At 46.0% G+C, this 24,011-nt stretch overlaps 1 protein-coding gene across 3 annotated transcripts in view; it reads left to right on the top strand.

The window, feature by feature from the left end:
• LOC138282298 (zinc finger protein 12-like) overlaps positions 1-24,011 on the top strand; it is a 489,476-nt gene that overhangs the window by 53,935 nt on the left and 411,530 nt on the right. For all 3 annotated transcript variants that reach the window (XM_069219682.1, XM_069219684.1, XM_069219683.1), the window contains one exon: positions 14,599-14,703. In XM_069219682.1, coding sequence (XP_069075783.1) covers positions 14,599-14,703 — 105 coding nt within the window. The remainder of the gene's footprint in view (positions 1-14,598; positions 14,704-24,011) is intronic.

Raw genomic sequence — 24,011 nt, 5'->3', positions numbered from 1 at the left:
AATGCCCAGACTTCGCGTCCAAGTTCTACCGTCCGGGATCTCGAGGGAATGCCCTGTTGATCGACTGGTCAGGGATATTTCTCTACGCTTTTCCACTGATCCCCCTCATACCGGCAGTGATCAACAAACTTTACAGATCCAGCACCAGAATGATTCTCATAGCTCCGCAATGGCCCCGTCAGTTCTGGTACACATATCTCCTCAACCTATCGGAACAACCTCACAGGAGGCTGCCGTGCAGACCGGATCTTCTGAGCAGGATGGAGGGCAGGGTACTGCACCCCAACCTACCCTCTCTAAGCTTGACAGCATGGCTCCTGAATTCTTGCAGTATGGGCACTTAGGGCTCTCGCAGGAGTGCATGAACATCTTGAAGGAGTCCTGAAGACCTTCCACGCGGCGTTCTTACGCGTTCAAGTGGAAGAGGTTCTACATATGGTGCTGTCAGCAAAGTCAGAATCCCATACGGGCTCAGGAGGAGGTCATACTGTCTTACTTACTCCATTTGGCAAAATCCGGTCTGCAGGTATCATCTATTAAGGTACATTTATCTGCCATTACAGCCTATCGTAAGTCACCTTCTCAGGAATCCTTCTTTACGAAACCAGTAGTCAAGGATTTCTTAGAAGGTTTGAAAAAAGTTTTTCCGCCCATTCGGAAACCCTCCCCTCCATGGGAGCGGAACATAGTACTATCAAAACTTATGGGCCCTCCTTTCGAACCTATACACAAAACCTCTTTGCAGCACCTTACGTGAAAGACGGCTTTTTTGGTAGCCATTACTTCCGCAAGGAGGGTCAGTGAAATTCAGGCTTTGTCCTCCAAAGAACCGTGCACAGTCTTTCACGAGAATAGAGTAGTTCTGCGAACTCACCCATCATTCCTACCGAAGGTGGTGTCAGAATTCCACATCAATCAGACTATTTCTCTGCCAACTTTTTTCCCCAATCCGGAGACTCCGGCGGAGAAAGCGTTGCACTCCCTAGATCTGAAAAGAGTGCTAAAATTTTATTTGGATAAAACCAAGCTGATTAGACATTCCAACCACTTGTTTATAAATTATGGTCATTTGAGAACAGGAGAGGCAGCATCTAAACAAACCATATCAAGATGGATAGTTTCTTGTATTGTTAATGCATACCAGTTGGCAGGTGACTATTGATGAGGATCCCCTGGAAGAGAAGGATAAGTTACTTACCTGTAAATCCTAGTTCTCTTCCAGGGGTATCCTCATCAAAGTCATAAACAACCCACCCTCCTCCCCGGACGCACGTCTCCTAGAAGTGCAGGACAGACTATCTTTTGAATCGGCTACACAGCTTGTCACCGTAAAAAAGTTCTGACCTAACTGTGAACCAACTGTTACCTCTCCTTCACCCCTGAGGTATGGTGGGATACTGGAGGTGCTCAGGGTCTTAAAGGCACTGTGCCAAAAGTTTTTATGGTTCTCCTGTGTTAACCTGCATGCAGCCTATTGGCTAAGAATGCTCCATTGTTTTTCAATGTAGTTTTTTCTCTTTTTTTCTCTGATGATTACTACTGCTTATTTCCCTAGGCCCAGTTGTGGGACTTTGGTAGATAATTTTTCTCTTATTGTAATTTTGAAAAGAATAAAAAAAAAAAACTCCATAGAAATAAAGCATGTTAGCCTGTTTATGATTATAGCCTGCATTGCTGTTTTACACATGTATATAGGAGTTTAGTATGAAAATTTGTCTACTAAAAATGCTATATATATTTTTCGTGCATATTTCATACTTTATATGTGTATATTTTATATATGCCCGGGGTCCCCGCACAAGGTCGGGAATATTCAATGTTTATGACTTTGATGAGGATACCCCTGGAAGAGAACTAGGATTTACAGGTAAGTAACTTATCCTTCTTGGCATGTTACCCTCATTTTTACCTGTATGTCAGAATGTTTTTTCCTGTCTCACTGGGATTCTGCTGGTCACGACCCCAGTGCTCATAGTTTGTGGCTTAATGTGCGTGTTGTGAATAGTGATTAACTGTGTCAATGAGCCTCTGCTAATCAGAACCTCAGTGCTTATGCTTTCTTTGCTTTAAAATTTGTCACTATAGGCTTGTGACTTCATTTACCAGTTTCAGTTGGCACACTGGACCCCCTTTATAAGTCCCTACTATATGGTACCTAGGTACCCAGGGCATTGGGGTTCCAGGAGATCCTTATGGGCTGCAGCATTTCTTTTGCCACCCATAAGGAGCTCAGACAAACCCTTTCCCAGGACTTCCACTCCAGCCTGCGTGAAATAGTGCACACACTATTTCACAGCCATTTTCACTGCACTAAGTAACTTATAAGTCACCTATATGTCTAACCTTTATTTACTGAAGGCTAGGTGCAAAGTTACTAAGTGTGAGGGCACCCTTGCACTAGCAAAGGTGCCCCCACATTGGCCAAGTCCAATTCCCCGAACTTCGTGAGTTCGGGGACACCATTATAAGCGTGCACTACATATATGTCAATACATATATGTAGCTTCACAATGGTAGCTCCGAATATGGCCATGTGAGGTGTCTAAGTTCATGGAATTTCCCCCCCTCAATCCAAATCTGGTATTGGGGGGCCCATCTCATGCTCCCCCATGGGCCCCCAGTACTGCCAAACCAGCTCTCTGAGGTTTCCACTGCATCCCCAGCTGCTGCCACCTCACAGACAGGTTTCTGCCCTCCTGGGGGCTTGAGCAGCTCAGTCCCAGGAAGGCAGAACAATGTATTTCCTTTGGGAGGGGGGGGTGTTACAACCTCTCCTTTTTTAAATAGGTGTTACAGGCTTTGGAGGGGTAGCCTCCCAGAGCCACTGGAAATACTTTGAAGGGCACGGATGGTGCCCTTCTTGCATAAGCCAGCCTACACTGGTTCAGGGACCCCCAGTCCCTGCTCTGGTGCGAAACTGGACAAAGGAAAGGGGAGTGACGACTCCCTGGCCATCACCACCCCGGGTGTAGTGCCCAGATCTCCTCCAGAGTGTCCCCTGGCATTAGCCATCTTGGATTTCATGGTGTGGGGGGCCTCTGGAGACCTCTGAATGGCCATTGCCAGCAGGTGACATCAGAGATCCCTCCTGATAGGTGCATACCTGGGTAGGTAGCCACTCCCCCTCTCAGAGCTATTTAGGGTCTTTCCTCTGGGTGTTACCTCAGATTCGGTTTGCAAGATTCCTCCAGAACTCCCCTGCATCCTCTGCTTCAGCTTCTGACCGTCGGATCAACCGCAGACTGCTCCAGGAACCGCTGTAACTGCAACAAAGTATCCAGGACGACTTCTGTGTCCTGCAACGTCAGCTCCAGCCAGCATTTGCAACAGTTTCCAAGGTGTGCATGCTCTGAGGACTGCCTGTCTTCACCCTGCACCAGAAGAACCGAAGGAGTCTCCCGTGGAGTGACTGAGTCACTTACCTGCTTCTGCAGACACCCTTCTGTGACGACGACCGGTATTCTGAGACTCCTCTCCTGCAGCGAGCGTGCTCCCTGGAACACAGCTATCCCAGCACCTTGAGACTCACGGGTGAGTAGCGCGCTCTACAAATTTATTGATTGATTGATTGATTGACAGGCGGTGGACCAAAATGACCCAGACTGTCCAAAGGTCCAGCTGTCCAAATTTGGTGGAGGTAAGAGCCTGCCTCCCCGTGTTGCGACAGTACGCCTGTGCATCGCGTCTTCTGTGGCTCCTTGGGTTTCTGTGCACTTCTTCCAAGAATCCTTCTTGAACAGCGTAGCCCAGGTCCCCAGCACTCCATCCTGCGATGCTCAACTCGCTGAGTTGTTCTCTGGTGGCTGTGGTACTTTCCTTTGTAGTGCTGCGATAACCGCACTTTACATCTTCTTTGTCCCTGTGTTTTGGGACTCCAGTGGGTTCTACCTGGTCTTCTGAAGGCTCTCTGAAGTCCTGAGAGCCCCCTCTGTCTCCTCAGTTCGAGTTGAGACCCCCAGGTCCCTTCTGGGTCCAAGTAGCTCCTGTGTAATGCAAACTGCGTACTTGCTTGAACCAAGGCTTGTTGGCGGAGTCCAGCGACGCAAACAGCCTGCATCCAACTACACAACGTGGGACATCTCCTGCACCAAGCAGGAACCTGCAGCCATCTTCTTTAGTGCTCTCCTGTACTTTTCTTCCGACCGGAGAATCCACTTTTGCACCTTCTTCTAGGTTGGTAGGTAGGGATCCTGTTCTTCCTGGACTCTTCTTCAACTTCTGGACTTGGTCCCCTCTCTCCACAGGTCTTCAGGTCCGGGAAGCCATAGTTTTTGTTTGCATTCTTGCTTGGTTCTTGCACAATCCTTCACCACGACTTGTAGTGTGTTCTGAGGAAACTTGCTGTACTTTACTCCTGCTTTCCTGGGCTCTGGGGTGGGGTACTTTACTTACCTTTGGTGCTTCTTACACTCCCAGCACCCCTCTACACACTTCACTTGCCTAGTGGGCAATCCGACTTTCTCATTCCACTTTCCTAGTATATGGTTTGTGTTGCCTCAGGCGCATTGCAATCTATTGTATTTTCTACTGTTTGCACTATTCTGTGACCGTTTACTTACCTGATTTTGGTTACTAGTGTATATATTGTGTATAATACTTTCCTCCAGTAGGAGTATTGCCTCTAAGATATTTTTGGCCTTGTGTCACTAAAATAAAGTACCTTTATTTTTTGGTAACACTGAGTATTGTCTTTACTTGTGTATAAGTACTGTGTAACTATAGTGGTATTGCAGGAGCTTTGCATGTCTCCTAGTTCAGCCTAAGCTGCTCTGCTATAGCTACCTCTATCAGCCTAAGCTGCTGGAACACTACCTACATTTCACTAATAAGGGATAACTGGACCTGGTATAAAGTGTAAGTACCTCTTGTACCCACTACAAACCAGGCCAACTTCTCACAGCACCGACACTGGCTTCACCGGCGCCACAACCGATATCAACCAACGCCGGTATATTCTCTTTCGATGCCGCTGCCGGAGTTGAGGTTGAGGTCTCGTTATGAGGATTTGAGACTTGTAGAAAAGCAACAATATTTGGACTCACATCAGGATCTTGAACTGTAAGAGGGTGAAATTCTTGTAGTGTCCCAGGAATTCTAAGGTATAGACTTGTCAAGTGGTTTAGACACTTACCCAGTGTGGGAGTTATTATCTCTGGGGGCATGCCTCAACCTGAGGTTACATCTTACCATGGGGTAATTAGAAAGGCGGCTGAAATGTTGGTCTTGCCTCTTCCAACAACGGATTTGAAATTTAGTGTTCGATGGCATCTGTCGCTGTAGATACACATGTTGTGCATAGCCTGCCATCTGGTGTTGGGTCGGAGTGTTACAAGTTGTTTTTCTTCGAAGAAGTCTTTCGAGTCACGGGACCGAGTGACTCCTCCTTTTGTCTCCATTGCGCATGGGCGTCGACTCCATCTTCGATTGTTTTCTTTCCGCCATCGGGTTCGGACGTGTTCCTGTCGCTCCGAGTTTCGGAACGGAAAGTTAGCTAACTATCGGAAGATTACGTCGGTATTGTTGCGTTCGGGATCGGCTTAGATAGAATCGACACCGCATCGAAGTTTGAAGAGCTCCGGTGCCCTTCGGGGTAGCTTTCGATCCCCCGTCGGGGCCTGGTCGGCCCGACCGCGTGTCAGACAACGCAGATGGAACGGACCCCGTTTCGTTTCTGTCCCAAATGCCACAACAAATACCCGTATTCAGACCAACATTTGGTCTGTAACCTGTGCCTGTCGCCTGAGCACAGTGAAGAGACTTGCGAGGCCTGTCGTGCGTTCCGGTCCCGAAAGACACTCCGTGACCGTCGAGCCAGAAGACTTCAGATGGCGTCCACGCCGAAAGCACACCGAGAGTTCGAGGAACAAGAGGAGGAAGAAGCCTTCTCGATCCACGAATCGGACTCTGAGGAATTCGACGATCAAAGAACTGTGAGTAAGACGTCGAAGGCAACACACAAGAAAAGTGACAAGGCCCAGGGGACGCCACTGCCACCAGGCCATGGCTCGACCCATAAATTCGGTGACCGACCGTCGGCACCGAAAAAGGCCGAAACAGTGCCGAGATCGTCCGACTCCAGTCGAGACACCGGCACGCAGCCTGATCGGGACCGAGACAGTGCTGCTGAAAAGGATCGACGCCGAGATAGCGGTGCCGAAACGGCTCGACGCCGAGACAGTGGCACCGAGGAAGATCGACGCCGAGAGGTTTCGACTCCAAAAAAGAAAAAAGTCACCTCGGAGCTGAAAAAGAGTACAGACAGGGTTTCGGTGCCAAAACGAGCCGCAACCGACCCAGTTACCGGTTCCTATTCAGAGGAGCAATCACTGTCCTCTCAGATGCGAAAGCATAGATTTGAGGAAGAGTTGCAATCCACCGAATTGGACCATACGCAGAAACGTATTTTCACACAGGAAGGAACAGGGAAAATAAGCACCCTTCCCCCAATTAGGAGAAAAAGGAGACTGGAGTTTCAAACAGACCAAGCACCACAAACAAAAATGGTGAAAAAGGTAACTCCGCCACCCTCTCCTCCGCCTGTAACTAACTTTTCACCAGCACAAACTCCATCACATTCCCCGGCTCACACCACCGCGAGCCAAGGTGACCAGGACCAAGACGCTTGGGACTTATACGACGCCCCAGTGTCGGACAACAGTCCAGAGGCGTATCCCACAAAGCCCTCATCACCAGAAGACAGCACGGCTTATTCACAAGTGGTGGCTAGAGCGGCAGAGTTCCACAACGTAAACCTCCACTCAGAACCAGTCGAGGATGACTTCTTATTCAACACCCTCTCCTCCACCCACAGCTCCTACCAAAGCTTGCCTATGCTCCCAGGAATGCTTCGGCACGCAAAGGAAATCTTCAAGGAGCCGGTCAAGAGTAGGGCACTAACACCAAGGGTGGAAAAGAAATATAAAGCGCCTCCCACAGACCCTGTTTTCATCACCACACAGCTGCCACCAGATTCCGTCGTAGTAGGAGCAGCTCGCAAGAGAGCCAACTCCCACACATCTGGGGATGCACCACCCCCAGATAAAGAGAGCCGCAAGTTCGATGCAGCCGGAAAGAGAGTCGCAGTACAGGCTGCAAACCAGTGGCGCATCGCTAACTCCCAAGCACTACTTGCGCGCTATGACAGAGCCCATTGGGACGAGATGCAACACCTCATTGAGCATCTACCCAAGGAACTGCAAAAGAGGGCGAAGCAGGTGGTTGAGGAAGGACAGAACATATCTAATAATCAGATACGCTCCTCTATGGACGCAGCGGACACAGCTGCGAGAACAATTAACACATCTGTGACTATAAGAAGGCACGCATGGCTACGAACGTCTGGTTTTAAACCAGAGATACAGCAGGCAGTGCTCAATATGCCATTCAATGAAAAACAACTGTTCGGACCAGAGGTGGACACGGCAATTGAGAAACTGAAAAAGGACACTGACACTGCTAAAGCCATGGGCGCACTCTACTCCCCGCAGAGCAGAGGCACTTACAGCACCTTCCGCAAGACAACCTTTAGAGGGGGGTTTCGGGGTCAGGCCACACAAGCCAGCACCTCACAGACAACACCGTCCAGCTACCAGGGACAGTACCAGAGGGGAGGCTTTCGGGGCCAATACAGAGGACAATTCCCTAGGAATAGGGGAAAATTTCAAAGCCCCAAAACCCCTACAACCAAGCAGTGACTCACATGTCACTCATCCCCTCCACACAACACCAGTGGGGGGAAGAATAGGTCAGTATTACCAAGCATGGGAGGAAATAACTACAGACACTTGGGTCTTAGCAATTATCCAACATGGTTATTGCATAGAATTTCTACAAATCCCTCCAAACATACCACCAAAAGCACAGAATTTATCAAAACAACATTCAGACCTTCTGGAAACAGAAGTTCAAGCATTATTGCAAAAGAACGCAATAGAACTAGTACCAGAAACACAAATAAACACAGGAGTTTATTCACTGTACTTCCTAATACCAAAAAAGGACAAAACACTGAGACCAATCCTAGACCTCAGAACACTAAACACCTACATCAAATCAGAACACTTTCACATGGTCACGCTACAAGAGGTGTTACCATTGCTAAAGCAACAGGACTACATGACAACCTTAGATCTCAAAGACGCGTATTTCCACATACCAATACATCAGTCGCACAGAAAATACCTCAGGTTTGTATTCAAAGGAATACATTACCAATTCAAAGTATTGCCGTTTGGTTTAAGAACCTCGCCAAGAGTCTTTACAAAATGTCTAGCAGTAGTGGCTGCACACATCAGAAGGCAGCAAATACACGTATTCCCGTATCTAGACGACTGGCTAATCAAGACCAACTCACTGACAAGGTGCTCACACCACACAAATCAGGCCATACAAAACCTCTACAAACTCGGTTTCACCATCAACTATGCAAAATCACACATTCTGCCGTGCAAAGTACAACAATACCTAGGAGCCATAATAGACACAACAAAAGGATTAGCCACTCCAAGTCCACAGAGAATTCAAAATTTCAACAAGATCATACAACGCATGTACCCAACACAGAGAATACAAGCAAAAATGATATTACAACTCCTAGGCATGATGTCCTCATGCATAGCCATTGTCCCGAACGCAAGACTGCACATGAGGCCCTTACAACAGTGCCTAGCATCGCAATGGTCACAAGCACAGGGTCACCTTCTAGATCTGGTGTTGATAGACCGCCAAACATACCTCTCGCTTCTATGGTGGAACAGTATAAATTTAAACAAAGGGCGGCCTTTCCAAGACCCAGTGCCACAATACGTAATAACGACAGATGCTTCCATGACGGGGTGGGGAGCACACCTCGATCAACACAGCATACAAGGACAATGGGACGTACATCAAACAAAACTGCACATAAATCACCTGGAACTGCTAGCAGTTTTTCAAGCACTAAAAGTATTCCAACCAATCATAACTCACAAGTACATTCTTGTCAAAACAGACAACATGACAACAATGTATTATCTAAACAAACAGGGGGGGACACACTCACCGCAGCTGAGCCTTCTAGCACAAAAGATATGGCGCTGGGCAATTCACAACCACGTTCGCCTAATAGCACAGTTTATTCCAGGGATCCAGAATCAACTTGCAGACAATCTCTCTCGAGATCACCAACAGATCCACGAATGGGAAATTCACCCCCAAATTCTAAACACTTACTTCAAACTTTGGGGAACACCTCAAATACACTTATTTGCAACAAAGGAGAACGCAAAATGCCAAAACTTCGCATCCAGATACCCACACAGGCAGTCTCAAGGCAATGCCCTATGGATAAACTGGTCAGGGATATTTGCGTACGCTTTTCCCCCTCTCCCTCTCCTTCCATATCTAGTAAACAAATTGAGTCAAAACAAACTCAAACTCATACTGATAGCACCAACATGGGCAAGGCAACCTTGGTACACAACACTGCTAGACCTATCAGTAAGTACCCCACGTCAAGTTGCCCAACAGGCCAGATCTGTTAACACAACACAAACAACAGATCAGGCATCCAAACCCGGCATCGCTGAATCTAGCAGTCTGGCTCCTGAAATCCTAGAATTCGGACACTTAAACCTCACACAAGAATGTATGGAAGTCATAAAGCAAGCTAGAACACCATCCACTAGACACTGCTATGCAAGCAAATGGAAAAGGTTTGTTTGCTACTGCCATCAGAATCAAATTCAACCATTACACGCATCTCCAAAGGATGTAGTGGGCTACTTACTACACTTACAAAAATCGAACCTGGCCTTCTCTTCCATTAAAATACACCTCGCAGCAATATCTGCATACCTGCAGATTACCCATTCAACTTCACTATTTAGGATACCTGTCATTAAAGCGTTTATGGAAGGCCTCAAAAGAATTATACCACCAAGGACACCACCCGTTCCTTCATGGAACCTCAACATCGTCTTAACAAGACTCATGGGTCCACCCTTTGAACCTATGCATTCTTGCGAAATACAATTCCTAACCTGGAAAGTTGCATTTCTCATCGCCATCACATCTCTAAGAAGAGTAAGTGAAATTCAGGCGTTTACAATACAAGAACCTTTTATCCAACTACACAAAAATAAGGTAGTCCTAAGGACTAATCCTAAATTTTTACCGAAGGTTATTTCACCATTCCACCTAAATCAAACGGTAGAACTACCAGTATTCTTCCCACAGCCAGATTCCGTAGCTGAGAGGGCACTACATACATTAGATGTCAAAAGAGCATTAATGTACTACATGGACAGAACAAAGAACATCAGAAAAACTAAACCGCTATTTATTGCATTCCAAAAACCTCATGCAGGAAACCCAATATCAAAACAAGGTATAGCCAGATGGATAGTTAAGTGCATCCAAATCTGCTACCTTAAAGCAAAACGACAGCTGCCCATTACACCAAAGGCACACTCAACCAGAAAGAAAGGTGCCACCATGGCCTTTCTAGGAAATATTCCAATGCACGAAATATGTAAGGCAGCCACATGGTCTACGCCTCACACGTTCACCAAGCACTACTGTGTAGACGTGCTATCCGCACAACAAGCCACAGTAGGTCAAGCCGTGTTAAGAACCTTATTTCAAACTACTTCCACTCCTACAGGCTGAGCCACCGCTTTTGGGGAGATAACTGCTTACTAGTCTATGCACAACATGTGTATCTACAGCGACAGATGCCATCGAACTGAAAATGTCACTTACCCAGTGTACATCTGTTCGTGGCATCAGTCGCTGAAGATTCACATGTGCCCACCCGCCTCCCCGGGAGCCTGTAGCAGTTCGGAAGTTAGCTTAAGCTTTGTACATTTGTAAATATATTATTTAAACCTTAAATAGGTACATACTTAGTCACTCCATTGCATGGGCACTATTACTACAACACAACTCCTACCTCACCCTCTGCGGGGAAAACAATCGAAGAGGGAGTTGACGCCCATGCGCAATGGAGACAAAAGGAGGAGTCACTCGGTCCCGTGACTCGAAAGACTTCTTCGAAGAAAAACAACTTGTAACACTCCGACCCAACACCAGATGGCGGGCTATGCACAACATGTGAATCTTCAGCGACTGATGCCACGAACAGATGTACACTGGGTAAGTGACATTTTCATTACTAACAGAAGCCCTTCATTCTTCGATATCCACTTCAGATCCTTTATTATCATTCAATGGGGCCCTGACTGAGCCAGTGTTGGTGGTGTAACAGAAGTCTGTGTTGGATCCAGCGTTTTCAGGATCTATTGCCAGGCGATATAAAATGGCTCCAGAGGATCCTAGGTTTTTAACTCAACATCTGACACCATAGACCTTGGTGATCCAGGCTTCTTGTTCCTCTAGATCAGCCCCTGCGGATAGGAATCAAAAAGAATGGAACAATCTTCAAAGAAGATTTTTTCTTCTAGTAGCATGGCCTTGAAATCGGCGAATGCCACATGTCTTTTAGGCAGATATATCCATGCTTTGATGGATTCAGCCAAGGACGTGATTCCCACGTTACCGCAGGATGTTCAAGGCCATTTTGCTGAACTTTTAAATGACAGTCAAGCTGCAGCAAAGCAGGTGATATAATCAGGCCTTGATAGGGTGGATTCGGGGGCCAGGGCCATGGGAACTTCAATTGCCACTTGGCGACACGCCTGCTGTCCACCCTTATGGTTTTGCCCTTTGACGGATCCAAAATGTTTGGGGCCAAAGCAGATTTGGCCTTAAAAAATTCAAAAAAAGTAAGGCAACAGCGAAATTGTTGGGTCTTCAGTGCCTCCCCACAAGCTACAGACCACTGCATAGGTTCAGGGGGTTTGGCCGGAGCTCCTTCTTTTGAGGGAGGCAGCATTTACAGCAACAGCAGTCAGCCAATCCCCTCTACAGATTCTATAGAGGGCATGGCAGAGCTACACGAGGTGCAGTCCATCAGCCTTCTTCCTCTGCTTCTTCTACCTCCTCTGCTAATCTTTCAGGGAAGCAGCCCTAGTTCTGCCATCTTAAGCGAGCGTGCTTTACCTGTGGGAGGGAGGTTGATTCATTTTCTACAAGAATGGAAGTCTATACCAACGGGCTGTTGGATATTGAGCATTGTGGAAAATGGATATGCCCTTCCCTTCCAAGAGTTTCCCCCTCCCTTTCCTCTCCAACAAAGTTTCTGTTCAAAAGAACATCTTCTGCTGCTACAGCAGGAGGTGCAAAATCTGCTTATACAGGGCGCAGTAGAGTTGGTTCCAGAACAGGAAAAGGGTCAGGGGTGTTATTCAAGATATTTCCTGATCCCCCAAGAAGGACAGTTGTTTACGGCCACTCCTAGACCTGAGGATTTTGAATTTCTTCCTCAAACAGGAAAAATTCAAAAGGCCCTTCTTGCACTGGACAAAGTAGACTGCATGGTTTCCATACTTATAGCATGCAGATTTTCACATTACCATTCTGCAGTCACACAGGAAGTATTCAGGCTGTGATTCTGATGTTTCAGAATGGAGCACCCGTTCCAGTCCTGAAGGTCCTATGCCTGCTCGGTCTGTTCGTTTCCTACATTTTGTTGGTCACTCATGCACGCTGGGCCAGAATGGTTAAGCAAGAAAATGCCCACTTTCTAAAAGTGGCACACTCAAACTTACAGTCTAAAAAACAACTTTACCAAAAGCTGTATGTTTGAATTATGAGTTCAGAGATCCCAAACACCTCATCTCTATCTGCTCCCAGTTGTAAACTGCACTTAAAAGATACTTCAAGGCAATCCCCATGGTATCCTATGGGAGAGATAGGCCTTGAAATAGTGAAAACCGAATTTATCAGTATTTCACTATCAGGACATGTAAAACACACTAGTAGATTTCCTACTTTATAAATACACTGCAGACAGCCCATGGGGCTGTCTTGGGCCTACCTTATGGGTGACTTACATGTAGTAAAAGGTAAGGTTTGGGCCTGGCAAGCAGGCAGAGTTGTCAGGTCGAATTGGCAGTTGAAAAACTGCCCACACAGACACTGCAGTGGCAGGTCTGAGACATATTTACAGAGCTACTCGTGGGTGGCCCAATCAGTTCTGCAGGCCCACTAGTAGCATTTGATTTACAGGCCCTGGGCACACACAGTGCACTTTACAAGGGACTTACTAGTAAATCAAATGTGCCAGTCATGGAGAATCCAATCACCAATACAATTTACACAGGGAGTACTTGCACTTTGGCACTGGGCAGCAGTGCTAAAACCAGCAAAAACGTTCCCCAAGCTGTTTGTACGAAGAGCCAGGTCTTCAGCTTCTTACGGAACCCAGGAACTGAGGAGGAGGCACTGATGTGTTGAGAGAGGTTGTTATATGTCTTGAATGTGAGTGGTCAATGAGACTGGCAGAACCTTTGTACTCATGAGACCAGTCGTCATCTCCTTGCCCTGTCCCTTCTTGATAGATCAGGTTGCCACCATTGCCAGCCCATAAACGCCAAATAAATTGGTCAGTAGTTACTATCTCAAAGTTGAGTGTCTCTTCAAACTCGGAGTACAGCCTTGGTCCACTGTGCAATTAATAGAGAGGCCCATCATCGTTAACTGCCTGCCCATCGGTGAGATGTAGAATTATATTTTTGGGATTCCAAAACCTGTCATTTGCAAAGTAACTTGTTTTGCAACCAGAGAATTCAAAATCGCAGTGTATATAAGGTACATTGCAGTTTAGGATGGTCCCTGCCACTTGCAATATACACTTTATGAACTTTTACAATCATTAGTAAATGGAGGCACTTTCTAATGATTCACAATTGGATGTCACAAATTTACACCCGCAATTGTGGTTGTAAGCCATTGATTGGATAGCAGCACCCAAAAAAGGATATCAGTTCACAAAAGGGGAGGTGTTTTTCAGGACGGTTTCCACTTTATGAATGTGGGCATTGGTCATTGAGGCGAGAGCACAATGGTCCTGGGGGCTACAGCGTGCTCCTGCCAATTCCTGATGTTCTTCACCTTATGCCACTTTTTTTTTTAACTGATTGCATCCCCTGTCTCTTTCAGAAAAAATAACAATTTGGAATGTAGGGACAGAGGTTTATTGCTACCTGCAGGTCTCCATCCCTGCATATTGTCACAGCGTAAAGTGGACGTTTGGTAGGATTTTCAGATTTTGGCTAAATTAATGAGACAGGATTCTGTTTGCCTATTCTACCGAAAGTTCACTTAGCATTGTCCGCATTCAGTACATCCTTTGCATCTCATAGTAAGACTTGAGTCACAAACTAGTCGATGTGCAGCTCAGCAGCTGTTTTGCAGCCCAATTCTTTGTGCCTCAGCCCCATTGAATAACATCAAACAACATGGAACAGGATAGCATTCTGTTGAGCGCGATGTAGGAATCTCTCCATCCTAAAACCAATAATGCGGTGAGCACAAGTACCCTTGCCTAACAATTTTGTCTTGGGCAAACATCTAAAGATGCAGGCGATTCACAGTAATTTGTGTTGTATTTCACTCTTCTCTCCTGACAGCATGTTTCAAGTTAACTCCCTTTTTTTGTTTATTGTCACTACTGAAGGTATTGTTAATTACATTAGTTCTGCTTTCATTACTCCACAGGTCCTCTCATTGCCTCCTCTATCTTTGCATTAAGAGCTGAAGAAAAAGAACCAGCATTGGGTAATCGTGATTCTTTGACACTGCACCGTGTTCATCATTTCTCAAGTGAGTTACAAGTTATTGTTCATGGGTATTGGGGCTCGGTCAGCAGTCGTTTTCTCTTGAGCAGCAAACATGCCTGTTCGTTTCCTCATTATTTCCGCCATTTCCTCCACACTTCTCCATCCTTCTTACTCCTCATTTCTTCTCACCACCTCTTCTCCATTTCATCCCTTTTGTTCCACACCACATCCCTCTTCTCCTGCTTCCCTCATCTGTCCTTATATCCCTGCACCCAACATCTTTTATCCCAGTCCTCAATTCTACGGACTCCTCCCTCTGTCTCCTGTTTCATTCAACATTCCTCATACCTCCTTCAACATCCTTGTCCTTCATCCACATACTCCTCCGCCTCATTCCATCCCACAGCCCTCTCCCTCCTTATCTTTTCCCTTACTGCACTTCCTCCCTACTCATCACAAAATCCCTCATCCCTTTTGTAGGAGGCTGGCCTGGCTTGTAGTGGGTACCAAGGGGTACTTACACTCTGTACCAGGTCCAGGTATCCCTTATTAGTGTAGAAGAGGTGTTTCTAGCAGCTTATACTGATAGAAGGTAGCTATAGCTGAGCATCTTAGTCTGAACTAGGAGACATGTAAAGCTCCTACTATACCACTGGTGTCATATGCACAATATCATAAGAAAACACAATACACAGATATACTAAAAATAAAGGTACTTTATTTTTATGACAATATGCCCAAAAGTATCTCAGTGAGTACCCTCACTATGAGGATAGCAAATATACACAAGATATATGTACACAGTACCAAAAAAATGCAGTAATAGCAAAAGGAAGTAATGCAAGCAGTTTATAGTTACAATAGATTGCAATAGGAGAACATAGGTATAGGGGCAACACAAACCATATACTCCAAAAGTGGAATGCGAATAACGTATGGACCCCAAACCTATGTGAGCTCGTATAGGGTCGCTGGGACTGTAAGAAAACAGTGAGGGTTAGAAAAATAGCCCACCCCAAGACCACCCTGAAAGGTAGGTGTAAAGTGCACCTATATTTCCCAGAGAGCACAGAAGTCGTGATAGGGGAATTCTGCAAGGAAGACCAACACCAGCAATGCAACCAAAGTGGATTTCCGGACGAGAGTACCTGTGGAACAAGGGGACCAAATCCAAGAGTCGCGACAAAGTCGAGATTGGGCAGATGCCCAGGAAATGCCTGCTGAGGGTGCAAAGAAGCTGCCACTTGATGGTAGAAGCTGTGGATTCTGCAAGAACGAAGAGGACTAGGAACTTCCCCTTTGGAGGATGGATGTCCCACGTCGTGAAGAAGCTTGCAGAGGTGTTCCCACGCAGAAAGACCGCAAACAAGCCTTGCTAGCTGCAGGGGTCGCGGTTAGGGTTTTTGGATGCTGCTGTGGCCCAGGAGGGACCAGGATGTCACCAATTGCGTGAGGAGACAGAGTGGGTGCCCAGCAAGATAGGGAGCCCTCACAGAAGCAGGCAGCACCCGCAGAAGTGCCCGAAGAGGCACTACGAAGACGAGTGAACCGGAGCTCACCAGAAGTCACGAAAGGAGATCCCACGACGCCGGAGGACAACTCAGGAGGTTGTGCACTGCAGGTTGGAGTGTCAGGGACCCAGGCTTGGCTGTGCACAAAGGAAATCATGGAAGAGTGCACAGGAGCCGGAGCAGCTGCAAATCACGCGGTACCCAGCAATGCAGTCTAGCGTGGGGAGGCAAGGACTTACCTCCACCAAACTTGGACTGAAGAGTCACTGGACTGTGGGAGTCACTTGGACAGAGTTGCTGAGTTCCAGGGACCACGCTCATCGTGCTGAGAGGGGACCCAGAGGACCAGTGATGCAGTTCTTTTGGTGCCTGCGGTTGCAGGGGGAGGATTCCGTCGTCCCACGGGAGATTTCTTCGGAGCTTCTAGTGCAGAGAGGAGGCAGACTACCCCCACAGCATGCACTACCAGGAAAACAGTTGAGAAGGCGGCAGGATCAGCGATACAAGGTTGCAGTAGTCGTCTTTACTTTGTTGCGGTTTTGCAGGCGTCCTGAGCAGTCAGCGGTCGATTCCTTGGCAGAAGGTGAAGAGAGCGATGCAGAGGAACTGCATTCGTTATCTAAAGAATTCCCCAAAGCAGAGACCCTAAATAGCCAGAAAAGGAGGTTTGGCTACTTAGGAAGGAGGATAGGCTAGGAACACAGGTAAGAGCCTATCAGGAGGAGTCTCTGACGTCACCTGCTGGCACTGGCCACTCAGAGCAGTCCAGTGTGCCAGCAGCATCTCTGTTTCCAAGATGGCAGAGGTCTGGAGCACACTGGAGGAGCTCTGGGCACCTCCCAGGGGAGGTGCAGGTCAGGGGGGTGGTCACTCCCCTTTCCTTTGTCCAGTTTCGCGCCAGAGCAGGGCTGGGGGATCCCTGAACCGGTGTAGACTGGCTTATGCAGAGATGGGCACCATCTGTGCCCATCAAAGCATTTCCAGAGGCTGGGGGAGGCTACTCCTCCTCTGCCCTGACACCTTTTTCCAAAGGGAGAGGGTGTAACACCCTCTCTCTGAGGAAGTCCTCTGTTCTGCCTTCCTGGGCCAGGCCTTGCTGGACCCCAGGAGGGAAGAAACCTGTCTGAGGGGTTGACAGCAGCAGCAGCTGCAGTGAAACCCCGGGAAAGGTAGTTTGGCAGTGGCATTGGGGTGACAATTCCATGATCTTAGACATGTTACATGGCCATGTTCGGAGTTACCATTGTGACGCTGTACATAGGTAGTGACCTATGTCCAGTGCACGCGTGTAATGGTGTCCCCCCACTCACAAAGTCCGGGGAATTTGCCCTGAACGATGTGGGGGCACCTTGGCTAGTGCCAGGGTGCCCACACACTAAGTAACTTAGCACCCAACCTTTACCAGGTAAAGGTTACACATATAGGTGGCTTATAAGTTACTTAAGTGCAGTGGTAAATGGCTGTGAAATAACGTGGACGTTATTTCACTCAGGCTGCAGTGGCAGGCCTGTGTAAGAATTGTCAGAGCTCCCTATGGGTGGCAAAAGAAATGCTGCAGCCCATAAGGATCTCCTGGAACCCCAATACCCTGGGTACCTCAGTACCATATACTAGGGAATTATAAGGGTGTTCCAGTATGCCAATCTGAATTGGTGAAATTGGTCACTAGCCTGTTAGTGACAATTTGTAAAGAGAGAGCATAACCACTGAGGTTCTGGTTAGCAGAGCCTCAGTGAGACAGTTAGGCATCACACAGGGAACACATACATATAGGCCACAAACTTATGAGCATTGGGGTCCTGACTAGCTGGGTCCCAGTGACACATAACAAACATACTGAAAACATAGGGTTTTCACTATGAGCACTGGGCCCTGGCTACCAGGATCCCAGTGAGACAGTGAAAACACCCTGACATACACTCACAAACAGGCCAAAAGTGGGGGTAACAAGGCTAGAAAGAGGCTACTTTCTCACACCTTTTTCCCCCGGTGCCTCCTCTTCACTTGTTCCCCACCCTACACCTCTCTACCCCTCCTTATTCCTTCTCCTACCACCCTTATCCCTTGCCCTTTACTCTTCCGCCAGCCCCGTCCCACATATCACATCTCGCATTCCTCTCCCCTTCTACCTCAGTTATGCCACATTTGTTTTCCTCCTCTCACATCATATGCTATTCCCCTCTCATTCCATATCCCTCCTACTCCATCACATCCCTCCTTCTCACTAATCAGCTATCCTCTTCCTACACCCCTCTATCTCCTCCCCATCCTCCCATATCCCATCTCATCTCCTCTTCTCTAATATGCCTCATCCAGGGTCCCTTATCACTTATCATCACACCCACGTTCCTGTCCCCACACCCTTTATCCCATATCCCTCTCCCTCCTACCCATTCTGCTTCCTTCCACCTCCTCCCATACACCTCATCTAGTGTCCTTTATCCCTGTACTTCCTTCTCCCAAATCCTTCACTTCACATCCTGTATTCGACCGACATACTCATCTCACTTACTTCTTCCACTCTCTGCCCCCACTCACCTCCACTTTCTTCTCCAGCACTTTTCACACAACCTCTGTGTCACTCCACGTTCTCCTTCCTAACCCGTACCACACTTCTATCATAATTTATCATAAAATAACACCCAACGCCTTAATCGCACATGAAATATTTAACATCCCTCATCCTCAACACGCATCCCCCTCCACCCAGATCCACCCCCACCCAGATCCACCCCATCACATCCTCCTTGATCTTTTTCTCAAACATCCCTTATTGTCCATATCCTGCTCTATCCCTAAGCGTCGTTCTCTTCATCCCAGCTCATCCTTTATTCCTCATTTCACATCCCCCTTCTCATCATCCCTCATCCTACTTCCTCCACCTCCTCCTTCTCATCATCCCTCATCCTACTTCCTCCACCTCCTCCTTCCTTCTTTACTCATCCCTGTTCCTTCTCCTCATCCCACATCTCTCTCCCTCACCTCCTCTCATCATACATCCTTCTGCTATGTTACCCTCAAATAATAGAGGTCACTGATAACATTCCCTAACTCCCAAAAGGTGACTGAGAGATATCTGTCAGATTTATTTTCTCTGAAAAGGTCACACACTTTGCTCACTGACTTATTCTTCAGTAGGTCAGTGTTAATAGTCTGAGAATCTCTTATTTAAGGTGGTATATATTGAGCCACCCCGTACCCTGAAATCTGTATGCACACATAGTAGTTGGTATTTCCAATATATTTATCTACAAATATTGTGAATTTGAATAATTGTAAAAACTATAAACAAAACAACAATTATATAAATCAGCGCAAAGATTGGATATTGAATGCACCCCAGCCATAGTTCATACCACCTTTCTATCCTGTCCCATTAATCTAGAACCTGCCTTTGTTACGGCCAGCCATCAAACAGCATTATTGGTCATTTTCCTAACATTGTGAAACCTACTTCCCTGCTTATTTTATTGTGCCATCAAGCACGAAGGCAGATCTACATGTCTCAACATTCCCTCCAGCAACTGGTTTGTGTCTCTAACCATGACCTTGGACCTGTACATTAACTACTTTGCTTTTATATATGGTGTTCTATGGCAGGGAGAGGGGTCAAGTCATGTTCAGCTCCTTTATCAGTCTAGAGAATATTGAAGAATGCTTCTTGCTGACAATGTAGTTGTTAAATGTTTTTGCCGCTTTCATGAACAGTGTGTGCACACCAGGAAATTTAAATTTTTCTTCTCTGCTTTATTAGTTTGAGTTTAAGAAGAGCATGGTAATTGTGTGCACATTTATTAGCTGCACCAAATATAAATTACCCTTTTTAGGCCCAGCATTTGCACGGCGCGCTCCAACACTCAGAATGCGCGCACAGTGATGGTGTTAGCATACACCAGCCTTGTAGGTAGTTAACTTTATTGCAAGATTACTTAAAATCGTTGCATAAAATACAATAAGCACACATAGAATAAAATACATCTTGTCGTATGCTATAATGAAATAGTGTAAACACAGCAGTGAAAGTGCAAATGTCAATGGAGACTATCATAAAAGCCTGGTATCAAACCGATTGTTATAAAATTCTAAAACTAAGAGTGAAAGTGCAAATGCCATTAACTGCTGTTATCGTAGCAATGAAAGTGCAAATGCCAGAAAAGGCTGTCCTTAAAATCTGACATTGCATCTGATATTATAAAATTCTGTCATCTTTGCATAAAATACCATGAAAACGCATAAAATGAAATACCTCTTATCGTATGTTATAATACAACAGTATAATCACAACAGCGAAAGTGCAGAGGCTCATAGAGACTGTCCTAGCAATCTGATGTCAAGTTGATTATTATAAAATTCTGAATCTTAAAAGTAGAGTGTGAATGCAATAAAGTACTATAATCACAGCAATGAGAGTGCACGAGCCACCAATGAAGGCTGTCACAAAAGTCTGGTATCTCATCTGTTCTTATAAAATTCTAAAACTTCGACGTGGTAGTGCAAATGTCGAAAAATACTACAAACACAGCATTGAAAGTGCAAGTGCCTATGAAAATTATCCAGACAGTCTGACATCAGAGTAACACAAGAATACACAGAATATGAAGATGAATATATGGAACAGAATGATAGAATCGAGAAGTTCAAGTAAGAGTTCCTTGTCATATCTTACATCGCCCTGATCTTGATCAAAGTTAGCATAGGCATGATTAGGTTTAACATGTGTGAATGAGCCACTTCAACAATGTTCCTTTAGGGGCCACACCTCCCCTTTTGATTCCTGCAAGTTCCTGGCCCGAGCAAGCTGTAGAGCCTTTCTCATAATAGTGAAAAATTTACCAATGCAAGCCAGTTCCATAGGAATCTCTGCAGTGAATATATATCCTGCGGCTTCTTTGCATGTTCTCAGACCATAGTTCAGGAATAGCGGTTGTAGTGGTTGATGTCTATCTCAGGCCAAGCATGGGCAGCAATATACTAGATGTATTATGGATTCAGTGTGGTGGTGGTTACATAAAGTACATTCTTGTTAGTATCCCATCGTAGACTTACAGTTACGTTTAAAGTCCCAAAGGGAGAGTGTTAAGAGCCTCATTTGCAAGATACTCTGAAATGCATGGGCTCCCAGTGCTGCTTTCATGTACGGTTGGGCATTAGTAGTTGTATGAGACTGAGCTAAACCCTCAGCTCATATCCCTGATTATGGCAATGTCATTTTCTATAGAAGCTTGCACACCCTGGTCTTTCAAAGTCTTTTTTAGCAGGGCCTTTGATATGAGGGGGTCTGATGTGTAGGAGGGAGCTAAACTGAAAAGTTCCTCAGCTTGCCTGAGATAGATTGCCCAGCTACTAGAATCATCTTCAAAGATTGCTTTCAGGGACCCCCTCAAGCTGTCAGTATTGGCCCTGTAAACACAATGGAAAAGTTTGATTAAATCCATTTTGCAGTTTATATCCATTCTTATGTTGACTTCTAGACGTATCCCTGCATGTCTGGTTGATTTAGGAATCTGGAATATCCTTTTATAGGCTCTCATCTGGCACTTCTCCAGCGGTGTAATCAGCCTACCGGGATATGCAAGATGTCCACAGGTGATAGCAGGTAGTAGTTTTGCTTTAATAACACCCCTGATTGCCTCTGATGTTGGAGATTGGAGCTGGAGATGGAGTTTTGCTAAAGCATAAGTAGTTCTCTCTGCCTTAGTTCTCAGTGCTGCTATCTTATATGATATGTTCCCGGTGTTTGATAACCAAACTCCAAGGTAGTGATATTTTTCTTCCATTTCTATTTTTAGTGGGCCAAGTTTCCAAACTCTTTGATGTTTTTTGATCTGATGTCCAAAGACGAAGACCTTGGTTTTTGCCGAGTTTGCCCTTAATGCATTTTTGTTGTTGTAGCTATGTAATATGTCCAGGCCCCTTTTCAATCCTATCTGAGTCTGAGGAAGTAGGACCAGGTCGTCCACATATTGAATTATGGGAAGCACTGTCTGACCCAGTTTCGGGGGAGTGCACTTCCTCTGAGCAACTCTGCGCCAAGGTTAGCCGTATACAGATTAAAGAGAGTAGGGGCAATGACACATTCTTGTTTTAATCCTTTGTTGGTATGGATTTTCTTGGTAATGCGTATTTGTGATCTTGATTCTTACCCAAGTATCGAAATAAAGTGCGTATATGGAAGCTAACAATTTCCTTGGTATCCCCAGGCCACCAGCTTCTTCTAGAGGACGTGGCACACCACACCATCAAAGGCTGCACTATAATCAATAAAACAACCAAAAAGCAGCTGTGCAGGTGATTTCAATGCTTTCTGACCTATGAAAGATCAATAACATTATTTAGAGTGGAAGAGCTAGGTCTAAAGCCGGTTTGATATATTGGTATGATGTTATTTTCAGTGGTCCAATCTTCAAGCTCTTGAAGCAGAACCCTTGCATAGGCCTTGCCATCCACATCCAGTAGGGCTATTAACCTATAGTTTTCCAGGAGCGTAGTTTCCTTTTTCGTAGATTGGGTGCAGTATTGAGCCTTTCCAGGCCTCTGGGACCACAGAGTAATGTAGACAATCATTGAAAAGAGTGGTCAGAGGTTCAGCCCAAAAGTCTTGATCATCTCTAAATATGCTCCCAGGAAGGCCATTTGGTCCTGGTGCCCCATCCCACCTGATGCTGCCGAGCACCATTCTCGCTGATTTGACAGTGCCCATTAATGCCGTATTTTCTATGCCATCTAGATTGTGTTGCCACCCCATTGTACCCTGGACTTCAGTATACCCTGGGTTCACGTAGAGGTTGCCCACATGGCTTTCCCAAGCGCTTGCAGATATCGCATTGACCTTACTTATAGATGCGTATAGCAATGAGTTGACATAGTCCCAGAATTCTCTACTTTTGCTCAGTGACAGCAATGCATGTAAATGGATCCAGCATTCTTCGATCTCCTTTTGCTTCAGTTTCCATGTTACTCCTTTGTACTCTTTCCTCACCTGCCTCTTAAGAACTTCTGCTTCAGGGGTTTTATTACTTCTACATCTCATTTCTGCCCACCTGCATTTCCTTTTGCTCTGTGTATATTCCCTTGTTGCTGTGAACATGTCAGCTTTTTGCCTATTGCTTCCTACAAACCCTTGCTGCACTGGACTGCATAGAGAAGCGTGTAAGTTCTTTATCGTGTTTGCCCACTGGTCACTGATCTAGCTTGTCTCGTTTTCAAAGTTTAATGGGCAATTGACCTACTTCCATAGGTCGTATTGTGCCATGCAGGTCACGCTCCATTTCATCATTTTTGTCAATGGGCATAAGTTAGTTGATGCTGTCCGCTGGCCTCATAGCACTGATGTCTCACTGTTTCAAGGTCTATATCTTTTGCTACGGGGATGTGGTCACTCTCAGATCTGTTTGTCACCTTATGACTTAAACAGTTGCACAATAATGCTGGGCTTAAGAAAATGTAATCTAATGTGAAAATGTTTTTTGAACGTAGGAATGAGTGTGCTCACTACTGTGTTGCTGCAATTGGACGTTCTCAGTTCATATTCCTTAAAAAAGGTTTCTAGGGTTGATCTTATGGAGTCTCTAGGAAACCCCACCTCTTGACCAAGGTGTCGGATTTTGAAATCTCCTGCAATTAGATGTTCGTGAGACGGATGCTTGTATAAAAATTCCTTTAATAGGGCCAAATTGATTTAACCTTCATCTGTTTGCTCTCCCGATTGGGATTTATGCACAAATTTATGACTGATATCGGTGTTGTTTTTTTGGTGAGGGCTAAGCGATATATGGTTATCGCGTGGACATCACTAGTCGATGTTTTCCAAGGCACCAATTTAACTGCTGAGTTTAATTTG

Source organism: Pleurodeles waltl, unplaced genomic scaffold (genome assembly GCF_031143425.1).
Source record: "Pleurodeles waltl isolate 20211129_DDA unplaced genomic scaffold, aPleWal1.hap1.20221129 scaffold_94, whole genome shotgun sequence".
NCBI classification, from domain to species: Eukaryota; Metazoa; Chordata; class Amphibia; order Caudata; family Salamandridae; genus Pleurodeles; species Pleurodeles waltl.
This window is presented reverse-complemented; position numbering and strand designations above follow the sequence as displayed.